This window comes from Panthera leo, chromosome B4 (assembly GCF_018350215.1).
Source record: "Panthera leo isolate Ple1 chromosome B4, P.leo_Ple1_pat1.1, whole genome shotgun sequence".
NCBI lineage: Eukaryota > Metazoa > Chordata > Mammalia > Carnivora > Felidae > Panthera > Panthera leo.
Window position 1 is genome coordinate 31,047,491 of NC_056685.1, and position 14,545 is coordinate 31,062,035.

General features: G+C 40.6%; 1 protein-coding gene across 19 annotated transcripts in view; it reads right to left on the reverse strand.

The window, feature by feature from the left end:
* PARD3 (par-3 family cell polarity regulator) overlaps nucleotides 1-14,545 on the reverse strand; it is a 661,643-nt gene that overhangs the window by 540,043 nt on the left and 107,055 nt on the right. For all 19 annotated transcript variants that reach the window (XM_042945320.1, XM_042945325.1, XM_042945323.1 and 16 more), the window contains exon 2: nucleotides 6,578-6,679. In XM_042945320.1, the coding sequence (XP_042801254.1) occupies nucleotides 6,578-6,679 (102 nt within the window). The remainder of the gene's footprint in view (nucleotides 1-6,577; nucleotides 6,680-14,545) is intronic.

Below are 14,545 nucleotides of genomic sequence, written 5' to 3' on the forward strand. Positions count from 1 at the left end.
CCACTCCTATCTCCAGGATATGGACATTCTAAAAATAACTGACCTCATGCTGAAATTTAGTGTTTTGGTCTTGACAACAAAGGAATTAAAATCTCAAAACTTTCTCTTATCAGACACTTGTTTGGCGATGATTTAAATAAGGAGAAAAATCAAGTCTTTAAAGAAATTAAAATTAGATTTGTTGTAATTATGAGCTGTGAGCTCTCACTGTAATTTAAGCAGCAAGCCATTTCTTCACAGAGCAAAGTTTATTAATGCTTTAAAAACTCACTTTGGTATCACCAGATAAATTCATTTTAACAGTTCTTATTCCAGATCCAAAAATATGTTCTCCATTCTCATCTGAAGACTGTACAGACTGTGACTGCCTTCAGTATAAAAACAACAGACTGCTTCTCTCCACATTATCAATAACTAGGGCACAGAATGTATGAACGCCCTTTTTAAAGTACAAATGTACATGTTTCCCACAGATAACCAGGATACGCTTGTACCATCACCTCATTGGACACTGATTTTTTTATGGCTTGATGCCAAAACAAGTAAAATAATGATTTACACATAGTTAGCAAAAAATAACACCTAACACAGTAGAAAATAATGTACTTTTTTTTTTCAACGTTTTTTATTTATTTTGGGGACAGAGAGAGACAGAGCATGAACAGGGGAGGGGCAGAGAGAGAGGGAGACACAGAATCGGAAACAGGCTCCAGGCTCCGAGCCATCAGCCCAGAGCCTGACGCGGGGCTCGAACTCACGGACCACGAGATCGTGACCTGGCTGAAGTCGGACGCTTAACCGACTGTGCCACCCAGGCGCCCCTAAAATAATGTACTTTTAAAATTAAAGCATGTTCCTGGAGCGCCTGGGTGGTTCAGTTGGTTAAGTGCCCAACTTTGGCTCAGGTCATGGTTTCACGGTTCGTGGGTTCGAGCCCCACACTGGGCTCTGTGCCGACATCTCAGAGCCTGGAGCCTGTTTCAGATTCTGTGTCTCCCTCTCTCTCTCTCTCCCCTCCCCTACTCATGCTCGCTCGCGCTCTCTCTCTCTCTCTCTCAAAAATAAACATTAAAAATTAATTAATTAATTAATTAATTAATTAAAGCATGTTCCTTACCTGAAAGTTGTGCCATGCATATATTTCAAAAGCAAGATTTACTACAACACGTTTTGGCAATACTAATAGAAAATATCTAACGGGGCAGTAATATGAACATAAGAGCAACAAAAATGACATCAGTTTATAAGTTAGAAGCTATCTATCAATGAGGAGAATAATGAAAATGTGTATATGTGCCTCTGTACTAGCTTTATTCTACATGCAGAAATTAGTGCTTGCCCATGATTCCAATAAATTTTTCAAGTCTCCTTTTCTCAACATGCTGAGACACTAGCCAGACTGCCCCCAGAAAATACTGGGTTCTTCCCAACCAGCAGCAGTCCCCACAACAATCCTCCATAGTGTCTGGCACCCAATGTCCACTGTTCAAGCTTGTACAAACTTCCAGAAAGAGTTTAAATTACTATTCCATTCGACCCTTCCTCCACAAAGAGCAAGGAACAGATAATGGAAGATATTTCCCAAGGTCAGAACCAAAATAGCACACACATGACATCATTCTTGATCAAAACAAAATGACACCCAAGTGTGACAAAGAAAATACTTGCTACCACATCTTATGTCACCTTCAGCACCAAAGATACAAAAAGGAAGACAGTGACGTGTAGAAGAAAAAGACATTCTTCCTGCTGCTCACGCACACAAAAGTGCCCTTCTCCCCAACTCTAAGCCCTTCACCAGTCTGCCTGAAATCTCTGTTAACGTTCTCACAGTTAGTCTCAAGCAACTGCCATGCAAAGGGAAGTGAATACAAAACATTTTTATTCTGTAATCTATTTGGAAATTTCTAGTTTTACTGTAGTACATGGAGGAATGACAGGAGGGACCTAGACCAATTTGAGGAGAACTGAGAGAAGGTTCACTAAAATAATAAATAACGAAGACCACACTGGAAGGAAATTCAGACAAGAAATGGCTTGGCACTTGGGAAATCTCATATAGACAAATGCATTACAGCTGTTCTAATAGGTGCTCTAGATAATATAAAAACCATTTCAGGTTTTCATTCTTTGGCAAAATGTCAGTTGAGAAAACAGAATTAGATACTAAGAGTAAATAAAACACCATGACAGCATACACACTCTGATTCTCTGTTCCCTTTTACTGGGAAGCAGCAATGCAGAGAAGTGATATACAAATCAGGGCATATTTATATGCCCAAAGTAGATCTAGAATATTGTAGGTCTTAGAAAATCAAACCTACTCCAAGAAGCCAAAACAACCCATGCGGATACCATTTTGAATAAACTTGGGTAAAATCCTAGTCATTGGAACCATATAGGCACTAAAAGAAAACTTCTTCAGTGCTGTGCATTAAACTCTAAATAATTAAAGGTAATGAGCAAAATCAGGTACTAATTAGGTACTTCAATTTCTTTTGCTATCATTTGAATTATTGCCTCTTAATCCTAGTATCCCTCTATAAAAAATAATTTTTCATAATTTCACAAACTCACAGTGAGCGGGTATATCATTTACACTTTTGAAAGAAACTTCCCCATTACAGAGACTGATGGCAGGGCCACTGAAGCATAGTCTCAAAGTTTAGTGAGCCTAAATACCATCTGGAGGGTTTATAAAACACAGATGCCCAAGCCTGGCTACCAAAGATCCTGCTTGCCTAGGCTAGGTATCTGCATTTTAAATATGCACCAGCACATTTTCATTAAGCAGGGCACTTTTAGGGGAATTTTATTGTTTAAAAGAACTGCAATGCCTGTTTTAACCTAAAAGCAAAACAGGTGTCAAAATCCTTACTCAGAGTAGCTGCCAAAAATAGTTGAAAACACTCCAGGATGATTAAATCAGAGTCAAATTTCAGAGCCATGGAAAGGAGCCATACAACTGACTACATGCAACCCTTCAATCTGAATAATGCATCTGACAATACCATAAATGTAAGTGCTGAGATTCTGGATTATTATATTTTTTATAGTTACAACTTCAAATGGGTCCTTTAAGAAGCTCATTCAAAACTTTAAATTAATCATATGTATTAAGTATTTCTAAGCAAAAACAAATAAATACAAAAAATTTTTAAATAATATTCCCAAACAAATAAAACAATAATATACATTATTTCAGACTGTGGTACATGGTACTGTCTAGCATTTTTCTATTTGGAAAATGAATTTAATCTGTATGATATAAGACTCCCTAAAAACGTATTTCATTTATTAACATTAAAACATTCTTTTTCTGGGGCTCAGTCAGTTGGGCATCCAATCTCATGGTTTGTGAGTTCGAGCCCTGTGTCCGGCTCTGTGCTGACAGCTCAGAGCTTGGAGCCTGCTTTGGATTCTGTGTCTCCCTCTCTCTGCCCCACCCCCACTCGCACTCAAAAATGAAAACGTTAAAAAATATAAAACATTCTTCTTCAGGTTAAAGGATCTTTTAACTCGAATAGGAAGTGCAATAAAAGATTCTAGAAAAATGTAGATTTGGGGGCGCCTGGTGGCTCAGTGGGTTGAGCATCTGACTTTGGCTCAGGTCATGATCTCACAGTTCGAGCCCTGTGTCAGGCTCTGTACTGACAACTCGGAGCCTGGAGCCTACTTCAGATTCTGTCTCTATCTCTCTCCCTCTCTCTGTCTCTGTCTCTCTCTCGCTCTCTCTCTCAAAAATAAGTAAATAAACTTAAAAAAATGTAGATTTATCATCATCAAATTCACATAACATAAATATAAAAATTAAACAGTTTATTAAGTATCCTCTGATTTTAATATGCAACTATTTTAGAAGATCATTCAGTTTGTCTCTTCTTCCATTCTTTTGTGTGACCTAATAGTTAATTGTGTTGAAAGAAGAGTATTATTTTCAGTTCCTGAGTAACAAATTACCCCAAAGACCTAAACAACAGTATCAACCACCTTAACCTAAGTGATTTCTGTAGAACACTCACTCCAACTGCAGAACACACTTTTCAAGGACACACGGATCATCCACCAAAATGCCACATACTAACCCTAAGATAATAGCACATTTCAAAAGATTTTTTTTTAATCATACTGCTGAACATCTACATCTCAATACTCTACCTATTCAAAATGGGAATACTGTGGAGAGGGTATTTGCTGGTTAAGGTGCCGGGAGGAAGGGTGAGAAACTGCAATGTGTCATAAAGCATGACTGCAGGTGCTGAGCGTACATGAGTCTACTGAGCTCGGTGTTCTCAGGAGCACTGACACAGCCCCCTTTGCACTGACACAGCCCCCTTCCCATTCATACAACAAGCCAAAGTCCACGGGGGGTTACTCCAAGCAACACGCCAGAGCGAGGCACACCACAGAAGCATCTTATAAACTAATTTTCATTCACTCATTCAAAGGCCTAAAGTCAAAGCATGAAGCAGTTCTGCCTCAAGTTGGTATCATCCTAAGTCTGTACACAATCAAAAAGGAAACACAGGCAGATAAATACAGGCGTTCTTAGAACGCAAGAATGCCAAAGACAAAAGTACGCAGATGACCACCTCAGCTTTCTCCACAGTAACTAACTAACCAAAACAAGTACCATACCAGAGTCCCTAAAATTCGTAACATGAAATACCATGTGCAGCTATGTTGGCATAGCCATGGTTAATGAGCATGGAAATATATTCATAATCAACTCAAAGAGAAAAGGCAGGCTACTATGCAATCCTTTTTATTTAAAAGAAAAAGAGCTGTGTCTGTATCTAAACAAAAAGAAGAGTCAGGATGCAAAGCCCACTCAAATAACAACAGGGATGAGCTTTGGGCAGCAATGGGATCACAAGTGATTACTTCCTTCTTTATAGGTTCCTTTTCTTCACAAGAAGCTATATGATTTTTATATCAAGGAAGGAAAGAAGGAAGGAAGGAAGGAAGGAAGGAAGGAAGGAAGGAAAGAAGGAAGGAAGAAAAGGAAGAAATGGGGACAAGGAAAATATTGAAAGATTAATACAACCTAGTACATCTCTTTGTAATATTGTGGCTGGCCAAGGGCACCTGTTTGAATTCTTTATAAACCTTGACCGTTGCTTTAAGCTTTGAAGTGGAACCACATAATAAATTGACTATAATTTAAGTCTCTAGACAAGTGAACTGCAGGAAAAGGATTTGAGAGTCACCTTATCCCTGGCTCACTGAAAAGCCCAAAACAGAGAAGTGACACCAAGAGAAATAGCAGCAAATCATAAATGGGCAGAAAGTTCTGCATTTTTGACACAATGTGTTCCTGGACCACAGGAGGTACAGGGACAAATCCTGCAATGGCAGGTGCTAGTAAATCAAATATCCTTGAATTTGCACACCATTTGATACATGAAATTTTTCATCTTCCTTAAGATTTCAAGAAAAAATAGAAGACATCCACCAATTCTGAACCAGGCACTATGCTGTGAGAAAGGAGGAGTAGAGAAGACATGATAGCTGCATTTAGCCAGCTCCCAGCCAAGTCCTCCAAGAGGGAGGATGAGGCAAAGGGTCAATGGGGGGGGGGGGGGGGCAAAGGGGGAGGGGAGGAAGAAGGGGAGAAGGGGAGAGGGGGAGAGAGAGAGAGAGAGAGAGAAGAAGGAGGAGGAGGAAGGGAGAGAAAGGGAGGGTAAAAGAGTAGAGAGAGGAAGGAGGAAAAAGAAGGGGAGGAAGAGGGCAGGCAGAGGGAAGAAGGGAGAGAAATCTCTCCAGGAAAAACCAGAGAGAGTACTAGATAACTTTGCCAGCTTCCAACCCCATGATGATACATTCTATGTGCAGCTGGCAGCCCTTCCCTAAAGTGTGGCCAAAGGCTGCTCAAGCCCTGTCACCTCGTGACCTCTACGTGCAGAGCCAAATACCCTGTCACAAATTCTTAAAATACTGAATGTTACTTCTTTTCCTCCTCCTCCTCCTCATTCCCTCAAAGAGCACAAACAAAAGGGCGGGTGCAAGGAGGACACTAAAGAGCCACGTTCACAATGCCAAAGTCACATACTACACTGAGGATGGCATTGCAGTGTGAAAGCCCACCAAGAGCAACACTGAGGAAAGTATGGCTTTCTGAAAGCAGAGCACACACCGGGAGGAGGCCTGGGATGCACCTGCCCCCTCTCCAGCCAGTGTGCTGCACAGGCCAGCTTTTTGGGATAGGCCAGTGCTCGGATAGAACTCAGAGACCTTGCGTTATCACACCCTGAAATGGACCTCCGTTGTCAAGAAAGATGTCAGGTTTGGTTAAAACAAAAGGAAAAAACTGGCACAGGAACTTCTTAAAGATACTTCTATTTAAAAAGCTACAATTTTAAAATTCCAAGACATAGTAAACCTAATAATGTCAAGGGGTCAAGAAAAGCATTACACCCTAGAGTTCAGGGTAACGAAGTCTCACAATACATCGTGAGTGGCCCTAAGGTTCTGTAAAGTATGTGTCTCAACAGGAAAGGAAGTACTCCCATCTACCCGCTCCCTCTCCAATCTTCACTAAATGCATCCAGAGTGCCTTCCCTGGATGTGAACTCACTCTGTCTTTATCATCTGCTACATCACAGAGGGTGTCATCAAGGTCTAGTATTCCTCCATCTCCATGTTCAAGTCTGTGCACCTGTACCCAGTAGTTTGGATCCTGTAGAGAAGAACAGAAACACCAAATACAGCAAGTTAGCATCACCAAAGGAAATGCAACAAGCTAAACTGTGATAATTCCTTGCCCATAAAAGGGAATCAACAATATTGCAATTGATTGAAAATTCAGGTAGTCTCCTGTCTCTGCTGTTGTCAATTTCTCTTTTATGATGGACTTATGCAGACTCTTTCCTTTGGCTGAGCTGCTGAGACATTGTTATGACAGGAACTACAGAAACTAGCACAAGTCATTGCATAAAAAATATTGGTTTCTTAAAGTATACTGGGTTTCCCATTGTCCACCACAAAACAATTTTTAATCCTCTCATCCAATCCACACAGATATTCTAATAAGCAAGCAACATCTATCACATGTCTGAAAAACTCCTGTCACAGCCTATCTGGGGGAAAAAAAGGAGGTTGCTCAAAGTAAGCCCTACAAACAGGTGTAAATATATTAATACAGAATAATGCTGACAATGCCATTAGTGAGCAAAGCAAGCTCAGAACAATGTGTGTGACTGGAGTCTTTTTGTAAAAACAAAGCTAGATACAACTGTATACGTACATATAAAAATATCCCCAAAAATACACACCAAAATGTTCGGTGGTTATACCTAGGGAGTGGGATTGGGAGAAAAGGAAGATAGAGGACTCCATTTTAAATTTTGCACACTTCTTCATTGGGTGTGTACACACCTGAATATGTATACACACATATATAAACACACACACATATGCAAACACACACACATACATATCATACATATCCATACACATGATAATACAAAACCATACTTTAAAATAATACTTGAGGGGCACCTGGGTGGCTCAGTTGGTTAAGCACCAGACTTCAGCACATGTCATGATCTCACTGTTTGTGGGTTCAAGTCCCACATTGGGCTCTATGCTGACAGAATAGAACCTGGAACCTGTTTCAGATTCTGTCTCCATCTCTCTTTTTGCCCCTCCCCAGGGTTCCTGAACCCCAGCCTACATCGACTGACTCACACCTTGAGGCCAAGGAATTCATATCCATAGGAAGCCCTCCAAGAGAATGTCTAACACCTGAGGATCACTAAAACAAACACTTCTAAAAAATACAGAATTGTCAATCCTTGTCACTTTTTCACCAACACAGAAAGCAGCTCAGACACTAATTCTCAGTTATTAAACATTACCATAAAAACTACTAGTGCAAATAGCCTATAGTTACTCTGCACCCTCATTTGTCTGGATTTCTTTCAAAGGAGTCAGTACTCGAATTGGTTGTTCATCTAGAACACAGACTAAATTCATAAAACACAGCACACATCTCTCCCTCCCCTCTCTCTCTCTCCCTCTCTCTCTCTCTCTCTCTCTCTCACACAACACACACACACACACACACACACACACACACACACACACACACACACACTGTGGCATCCAGCTTCATTCTCGAGCCTTACTCTGCATGATTCCCCAACTACAATGTCCTCCAGAGAGTCCTTAGGGACACCTGTTGCTATGACTCCAATAGTGCTCCAAAATGTGTCATTTCTACATTTGTTGAGCCATCAAAGAACAATGTCCCAAAACGAACTATATCCCTACTCTTCCTTACCAAATGGCATTAACCCTCCAAGGGAAACCAGGAATAATCAATATCCTGCAGGTGAATAAAGAAAGCTATACCTTAACCATCATTCCATAGCCACTTAGAACAGGGCCATCCTGCCTTCCTCTTCCCCCCAAGGAAGCTGTAGGATGACCTAATCAATTTAAATATCAACATTCATTTCTAAAACACTTTCATACACAAAGAAGCAGACTGACCTCCAAAATGTGACTTATAAAACCTGCTCTTTAAGCTTCCCAATCCTCCACACTCGCTCCATATAAGGTCATAATCTACAGCCTTTCCAGAATATTTTTAGCTACTCCTTCGAAATAAGTTCCCTCCTAGCAATTTCTCAACCTCTTGACTTTTGTATTTTAGAACTTGCTGTGGTCCAGCCTTTCTCCATCAGTTAGTTCCCCTTTCACAGCCTGTATTAAGTCCTGCATCACTGTCTCCCTGCCCCCCATGGAGGCCTCCACTCCTCGAAGCCCCACCTTATTGTTCAGGCTAACCCTTCTCACCCATCACGACACCCCAGTCATCATCTTCTCCTAGAGCCTTTCCTGACCAGAAAGCCCCCAAGACAGGTTAGAAGTCTATCTCTAGCCTCACCATTAATGTTTCTGAAAACCATAGCAGTATGGAAAATAGTACTCAGTGTAAACACTGAGCCTTTAAAAGCTGTTAATATCATATCTTATACAAACTAAAATAATAGTACAAAACCTTCTACTGACCCTACTTTACCCTCCAGTCACTCTACCAATTCTCTGATTCTCTTTACAGTGAAAGTTTTTTAAGATTTGATGTCTCAGATTCTTCTTCTCTCATAATCCTGTTCCAGTGAAGCTTCCTCCCCACCACACTCCCAAAAATATCCATCAAGGTTACCAACTGCCTCCATGTTGCTTAATGCAATGGTCCATTCTTGAGACTGATTGTCCTTGGTCTATCAGCAGAATGTCACACCACTAATTATTCCCTCCCCCTTCAAATACTCTATAAACCTGGCTTATAATCTTTCAACTACCTGATCAAGGCTTGTCTAATTTTGAGATCCTGCTTTGTCTCCTGCCTCCAGAAGGGTCCTGATTCAATGGTCAGCTATGCCAAGCAGCCATGACAACACCATGTCAAAACACTTATCAGGCCAGCATTTATTAAATGCCACTCCATAATACGTGAATAGAAACTATCTGGAGAGAAAACACTGAGTAGGAAATCAGCACTAATCCCAACAGAGCATACTATACAAAAAAAAAAAAAAAAAAAATCAGATCTAAGCAGGGCACATAAAAACGACCTCTTCCCACAAGAGTATAAAATACAGGAAGGATATGTTTGCCACTGAGAAATACAATTCCCTGCAACAGTAGTCTCTCAGGAGATTTTAACTGGCTTTCATCAACACAATCCTCTATCAATAAACAGAGGATTTGCTGTATTTTCAACAGAATAGTGAAGAACCCATAGGGAAAACTTTTCTTAAAAAGAGCATATTTGTTGACTCTACTTTGGTAGTTTACCCTAAAAAGTTTGAAATATTAATAGCAGAAATCATTGTTGTCCCAGCTACAGAAACTTAGAAATGTAATTGAACAAAGAGTTGTGATAAGACACTTAAAAATACCCATAAACACTAATTCTACAATAAGTATACCTGTCATTAGGTTAAAAAGCAAACGTGACACAACACTCAATTAAAAAAAATAAGAAGAATCTGTCTCACTCAGGGTGTGTATTTTAAAAATAACCAAAGATTTAAACACTAACAACAATATTACCATGACAACCAAAGATCCATTACACATGAGCAAGAAACAAGGAATGAAGTTCATCTATCAAGTGGATGAGCAAATGTCCTGGCCAGGCAAGGCTCCCCAAGGATGGGGCCAACCACAGAGAAGAAATCTGGGGACAAAACCACATGAAGAATCACTGCTTCTCACCCAGACTGAGAACAGGGGCAGAGACCTGGCCTAAGTCTGGAAGGAAAGAAGTGGAGGGAACATTTCTAAGAAGGGCCGAGAATGAAAGCACAGGCATAATTTGATAAAATGCCCATTGCAATGGATGCTGGTGCCCACTGTATTCCAGGACACAGTAAGAGAAAACAGTACCAGGAAAGTTCTAATGAAACACAGGCTCCATAAAGAAATCTCTCTAGCTCTGTAGAGAGAGCATCATCACATTGTGCCAAAGAGCCATGAGCTTCTGTGAGTTATGACTTGGTGGAATACACACCTGCTGCCTGTTTCTCACCCATACAAGTCTCAAGAAAAGTATCTGCAATTAGAAACAGCAATACCCTACTCTTGCAATAACTGTGCATATGGTGATGGTCTGTATCCTGTCATGTTTTCAAATGAGAATATATATATGTACATATAAGACCATGAAAAGATAATGGAAAAATTATGTTGACTTAAAAATTAATTATTTACTATTTGCAAAGCACTGGATCAGGGCAAAGCAACAATCGTTGCTGTCAGAAATTAAAACTTATCAGGTAAGACATAAACAAGTTAAAAAGAGGTAAACCATGGGTCATAAGAAGAGACATAAAAATGCATTGAGTTCAGAGGAAGGAAAGATTAATTTTGCTTGGAAAGATTCAGGAAAGGTTTACAATGAGCAGGCTGGAGGAAGGAAGAACATGAACTCATTCTCAGCAGAAAGACAGGTAGGAAGAGGGCAGGGGTTGGGGGGGGGGGGGGGGCAAGTGTGGGCAGCAGAGTTTATTCATTACATTGTGAACATAAAATTGGCTCCACGACAATAATGGCAGGTAAAAACCTCCTATCAAAGAGACGTATTCTGCCTCCATCCTGAAAGCCCACTGAAACTGCAGGACATACATATTCATCAAGGTATAGCCCCACAAAAAAACAAAGAGAACAGAGGGAGACCAAGGAACACAAGTGCTGGAGGCAGGCCCGAGAAAGCGAGCCCCAAGCTGACCGTGTGGAAACCAGGCAGCAATGTGACTTCCTCGGTAGGGCCCTACACGGCTCTGGAACTGGGGAAACCAAGTGCCTCGGGAGACAGGAATGAACATGGGTGGAAATACACCAGGATCAGCCTAAAGTCTCTTTCAGAAGCAAAGCCCCAGTTTTCCCTCCTGACTCCAAACAGCACCATGACGGCCCCAGCAGCATCCTGGAGACTTCCTCTCTAGAGAGGGTACGACGAGGGGTGTGAACTGGGGGACCGAGGCAGAACACCTGCAGAGGTACTTGAAAATGGGAGGAGATGAGTGAACATATACATACTGAATGCTAAGAAATCCAGCTCTCTGCTTCCACTTTTTCCCAGAATGCTGCCAGCTGGGTTTAGGCCACCTAGACAAAAAGCTGGAAGATCTCTCCCTGGGCATCTGACCACCTGAAGACAAAAGACCAGGTGACCCTCCTGTGCAGCTCCAGCTTTCAAGCCCTTGCCCATACCCTGTGGTCTCTGTTATAGTCAACACTTCTTACTCAGCCAATAACAGAGGTACAGACCCTGAGGAAAAAAGCTCGAAGGATGGAATATAGGCCAAACAAATAGAAAACACACATTGAGAAAAACAGGTTATATAAAAAGAAGATGGTCACAAAAAATCCAACATTGATACCCTAAGAGTTCATGTTACATCCAGGTGGCAAAGGAAGATGAAAAGGGAGGGAAAGAGGAAAGGAAAGAAATTGAGGAAAACAAAACAAAACGCTCCTAGAAAAGTTGAAACCACTGCAAGTATAAAGTCATTAGAAGAACTGAGAAGAGTTGAAGAAATCTCCCCAAAAAGTAATGGAAAAAAGAAGATTATAAAAATGGGTAATAAAATAGAAGACCAGTCAAGTAAGTCAAGCAGCTGAATAAAAGAAGTTCTAGAAAAAGAGAACTGAGAAAACAGAAAAACAACAGAAAACCATTCAAGTTAGTTCCCCAGGATGACAAGAGTTTCCATTTTTAAAAGGCCCTTAGAGAACCCAACACAAATTATGAAATCAGGCATACAACAAGTCATATGAGAACAGAACAAAAAAAGACAAACAGAAGATAAAACAAAAAACGTCCAGAAAGTAAAATACAAGTACCACAATGAATGGGTAAGGAATCAAAACAAGTTTGGCCTTCTCAAGAGCAACACAGGAATCCAGAGGACAGTGGTGTTAATACTGTCTTCAAAATTTCTAAGAGAAATGGTCCCCAACCAAAAATACTACACCTCATCCAACAACTATCAGTAAAGTGGAAAGGTAGAAAAAAATTTTTTTAGAAATGCAACTTCTCCAAAAATTACTCTCTCTGCACCTTCCTCAGGAAAGTACTGGAAGATGTGTTCCACGGAAATACACCATGAATGAGGATGGCATGGCATATGAAAATAGGAGACAAAACACAGAAGAGAACTCCCAGGATAATGGTGAAGCTGATCCAGGATGTCAGCTGGGCACCAGGTGTGGAAGGTAACCAGTCCACATGGGAGCAGCCCAGAAGCTCCAAATGAAAGGTCTTCAAGACGAAGCTGAAAGAGTATTCACTGTAAGATACTAAGATGTTACTTTATTTAAAAAAAATTTTTTTTAATGTTTATTTATTTTTGAGACAATGTGAGAGACAGAGTGCAATCAGCGGAGGGGCAGACAGAGGGAGACACAGAATCTGAAGCAGGCTCCAGACTCTGAGCTGTCAGCCCAGAGCTTGACATGGGGATCGAACTCACTGTGAGATCATGACCTGAGCCCAAGTCGGATGCTTAACTGACTGAGCCACTCGGGCGCCCCCCAAGATGTTACTTTAACAACTGGCCAACCTGGAATAGAACTGGTTGTAAATTTATAGAAGACCAAACAAAGGAAAAAGCATTGTTTATTTCAAGAGAAACACAAAAGTTGTAAGGAAAATGTCATCAATGTATCTCTCATACACAGTTCAGCTCTGAGCAGCTTTTAATAATGAAAATAATGTGAACATCAAATATTTAATCAAATTTATAACTACTTTCAAGGGAAGGAGGTCTAAAAAGTGTGTGTGTGTGTGTGTGTGTGTGTGTGTGTGTGTGTGTGAGAGAGAGAGAGAGAGAGAGAGAGAGAGAGACCTCTCTCTCAGACAGAAACACAGCCAAGTAATGGCTGTGACAGAATGGAGGCAAAGCACGCGTGCAGCAGTGAAACAGGGTTAAACCTTTCATATTATGTCAGAAGATGACAACAACAAAAAAAGAAGTAACATAAGAAGTCTACACAGAAATATGCAGGTAATATCGAAAGAATCAAGTGCAAGAGTTGGAAAAGTCCACCTCTCAGGGAGCAGGTGCTACTCTTTTCCTAAAAATCCTAGCAGTACTCTCTGACTATGCACATCCAATATGTTAGGAAATGAAAACACTGGAGAGAAACAGTTTGAAAAATTCCTGAAAATAACAGGGCACACAACCTGAAGTGGGCATTCATCACTCCTATCAGATAGTTAGCTGGGCAAGACAAATGCAGTTAATGACATAACAAACAGAAAACATTTCATTTTTGAAGTCAATAGAAGACTACAAGCAATAGAAATTCTAGATTCCCCTGATAAGTATCTAATTTACTTAAACCCAAAATATTTTAATATTTATTTATTTTTGAGGGAGAAAGGGTGTGAGCTGGGGAGGTGCAGAAAGAGAGGGGGACAGAGGATCCAAAGCAGGGTCCCTACTGACAGCAAAGAGCCCAGTGTGGGGTTCAAACTCACGAACCATGAGACATGAACCAAAGTCAGATAGATGCTCAACCGACTGAGCCACCCAGATGCCCCCAAAACAAAACATTTTTAAAAACTGTTCTATAGTTCTTAAAAAAAAAAAAAAAAAAAAAATGGAGGCACCTGGGTGGCTCAGTCAGTTGGGCATCCAAATCTTGATTTCGGCTCAGTCAGGTCATGATCTCCCAGTTCATGGGATCAAGCCCTGCATCAGGCACTGCACTGACAGTGCAGAGCCTGCTTGGGACTCCCTCTCTGTTCCTCTACTGCTCACTCTCTCTCTCTCTCTCAAAATAAATAAACATTTTTAAAAATGAATCATCGGTATTTCAAAATAGTCATGATACATGCAGTTTTGACTTTACCTACCTTAGCTCCATTTCAAAAATGCTTAACCTTCCGTATAAATTCAAACCATAGGACCCATTTTCAATTTTGTTATAATAACACTGTTGACATTAAACAGATTTTTTCTGCAGAAAACACAGATGGTCAGAAATCAGAGCTGATGCTGAACAATAAAATAGCGACCTCTAT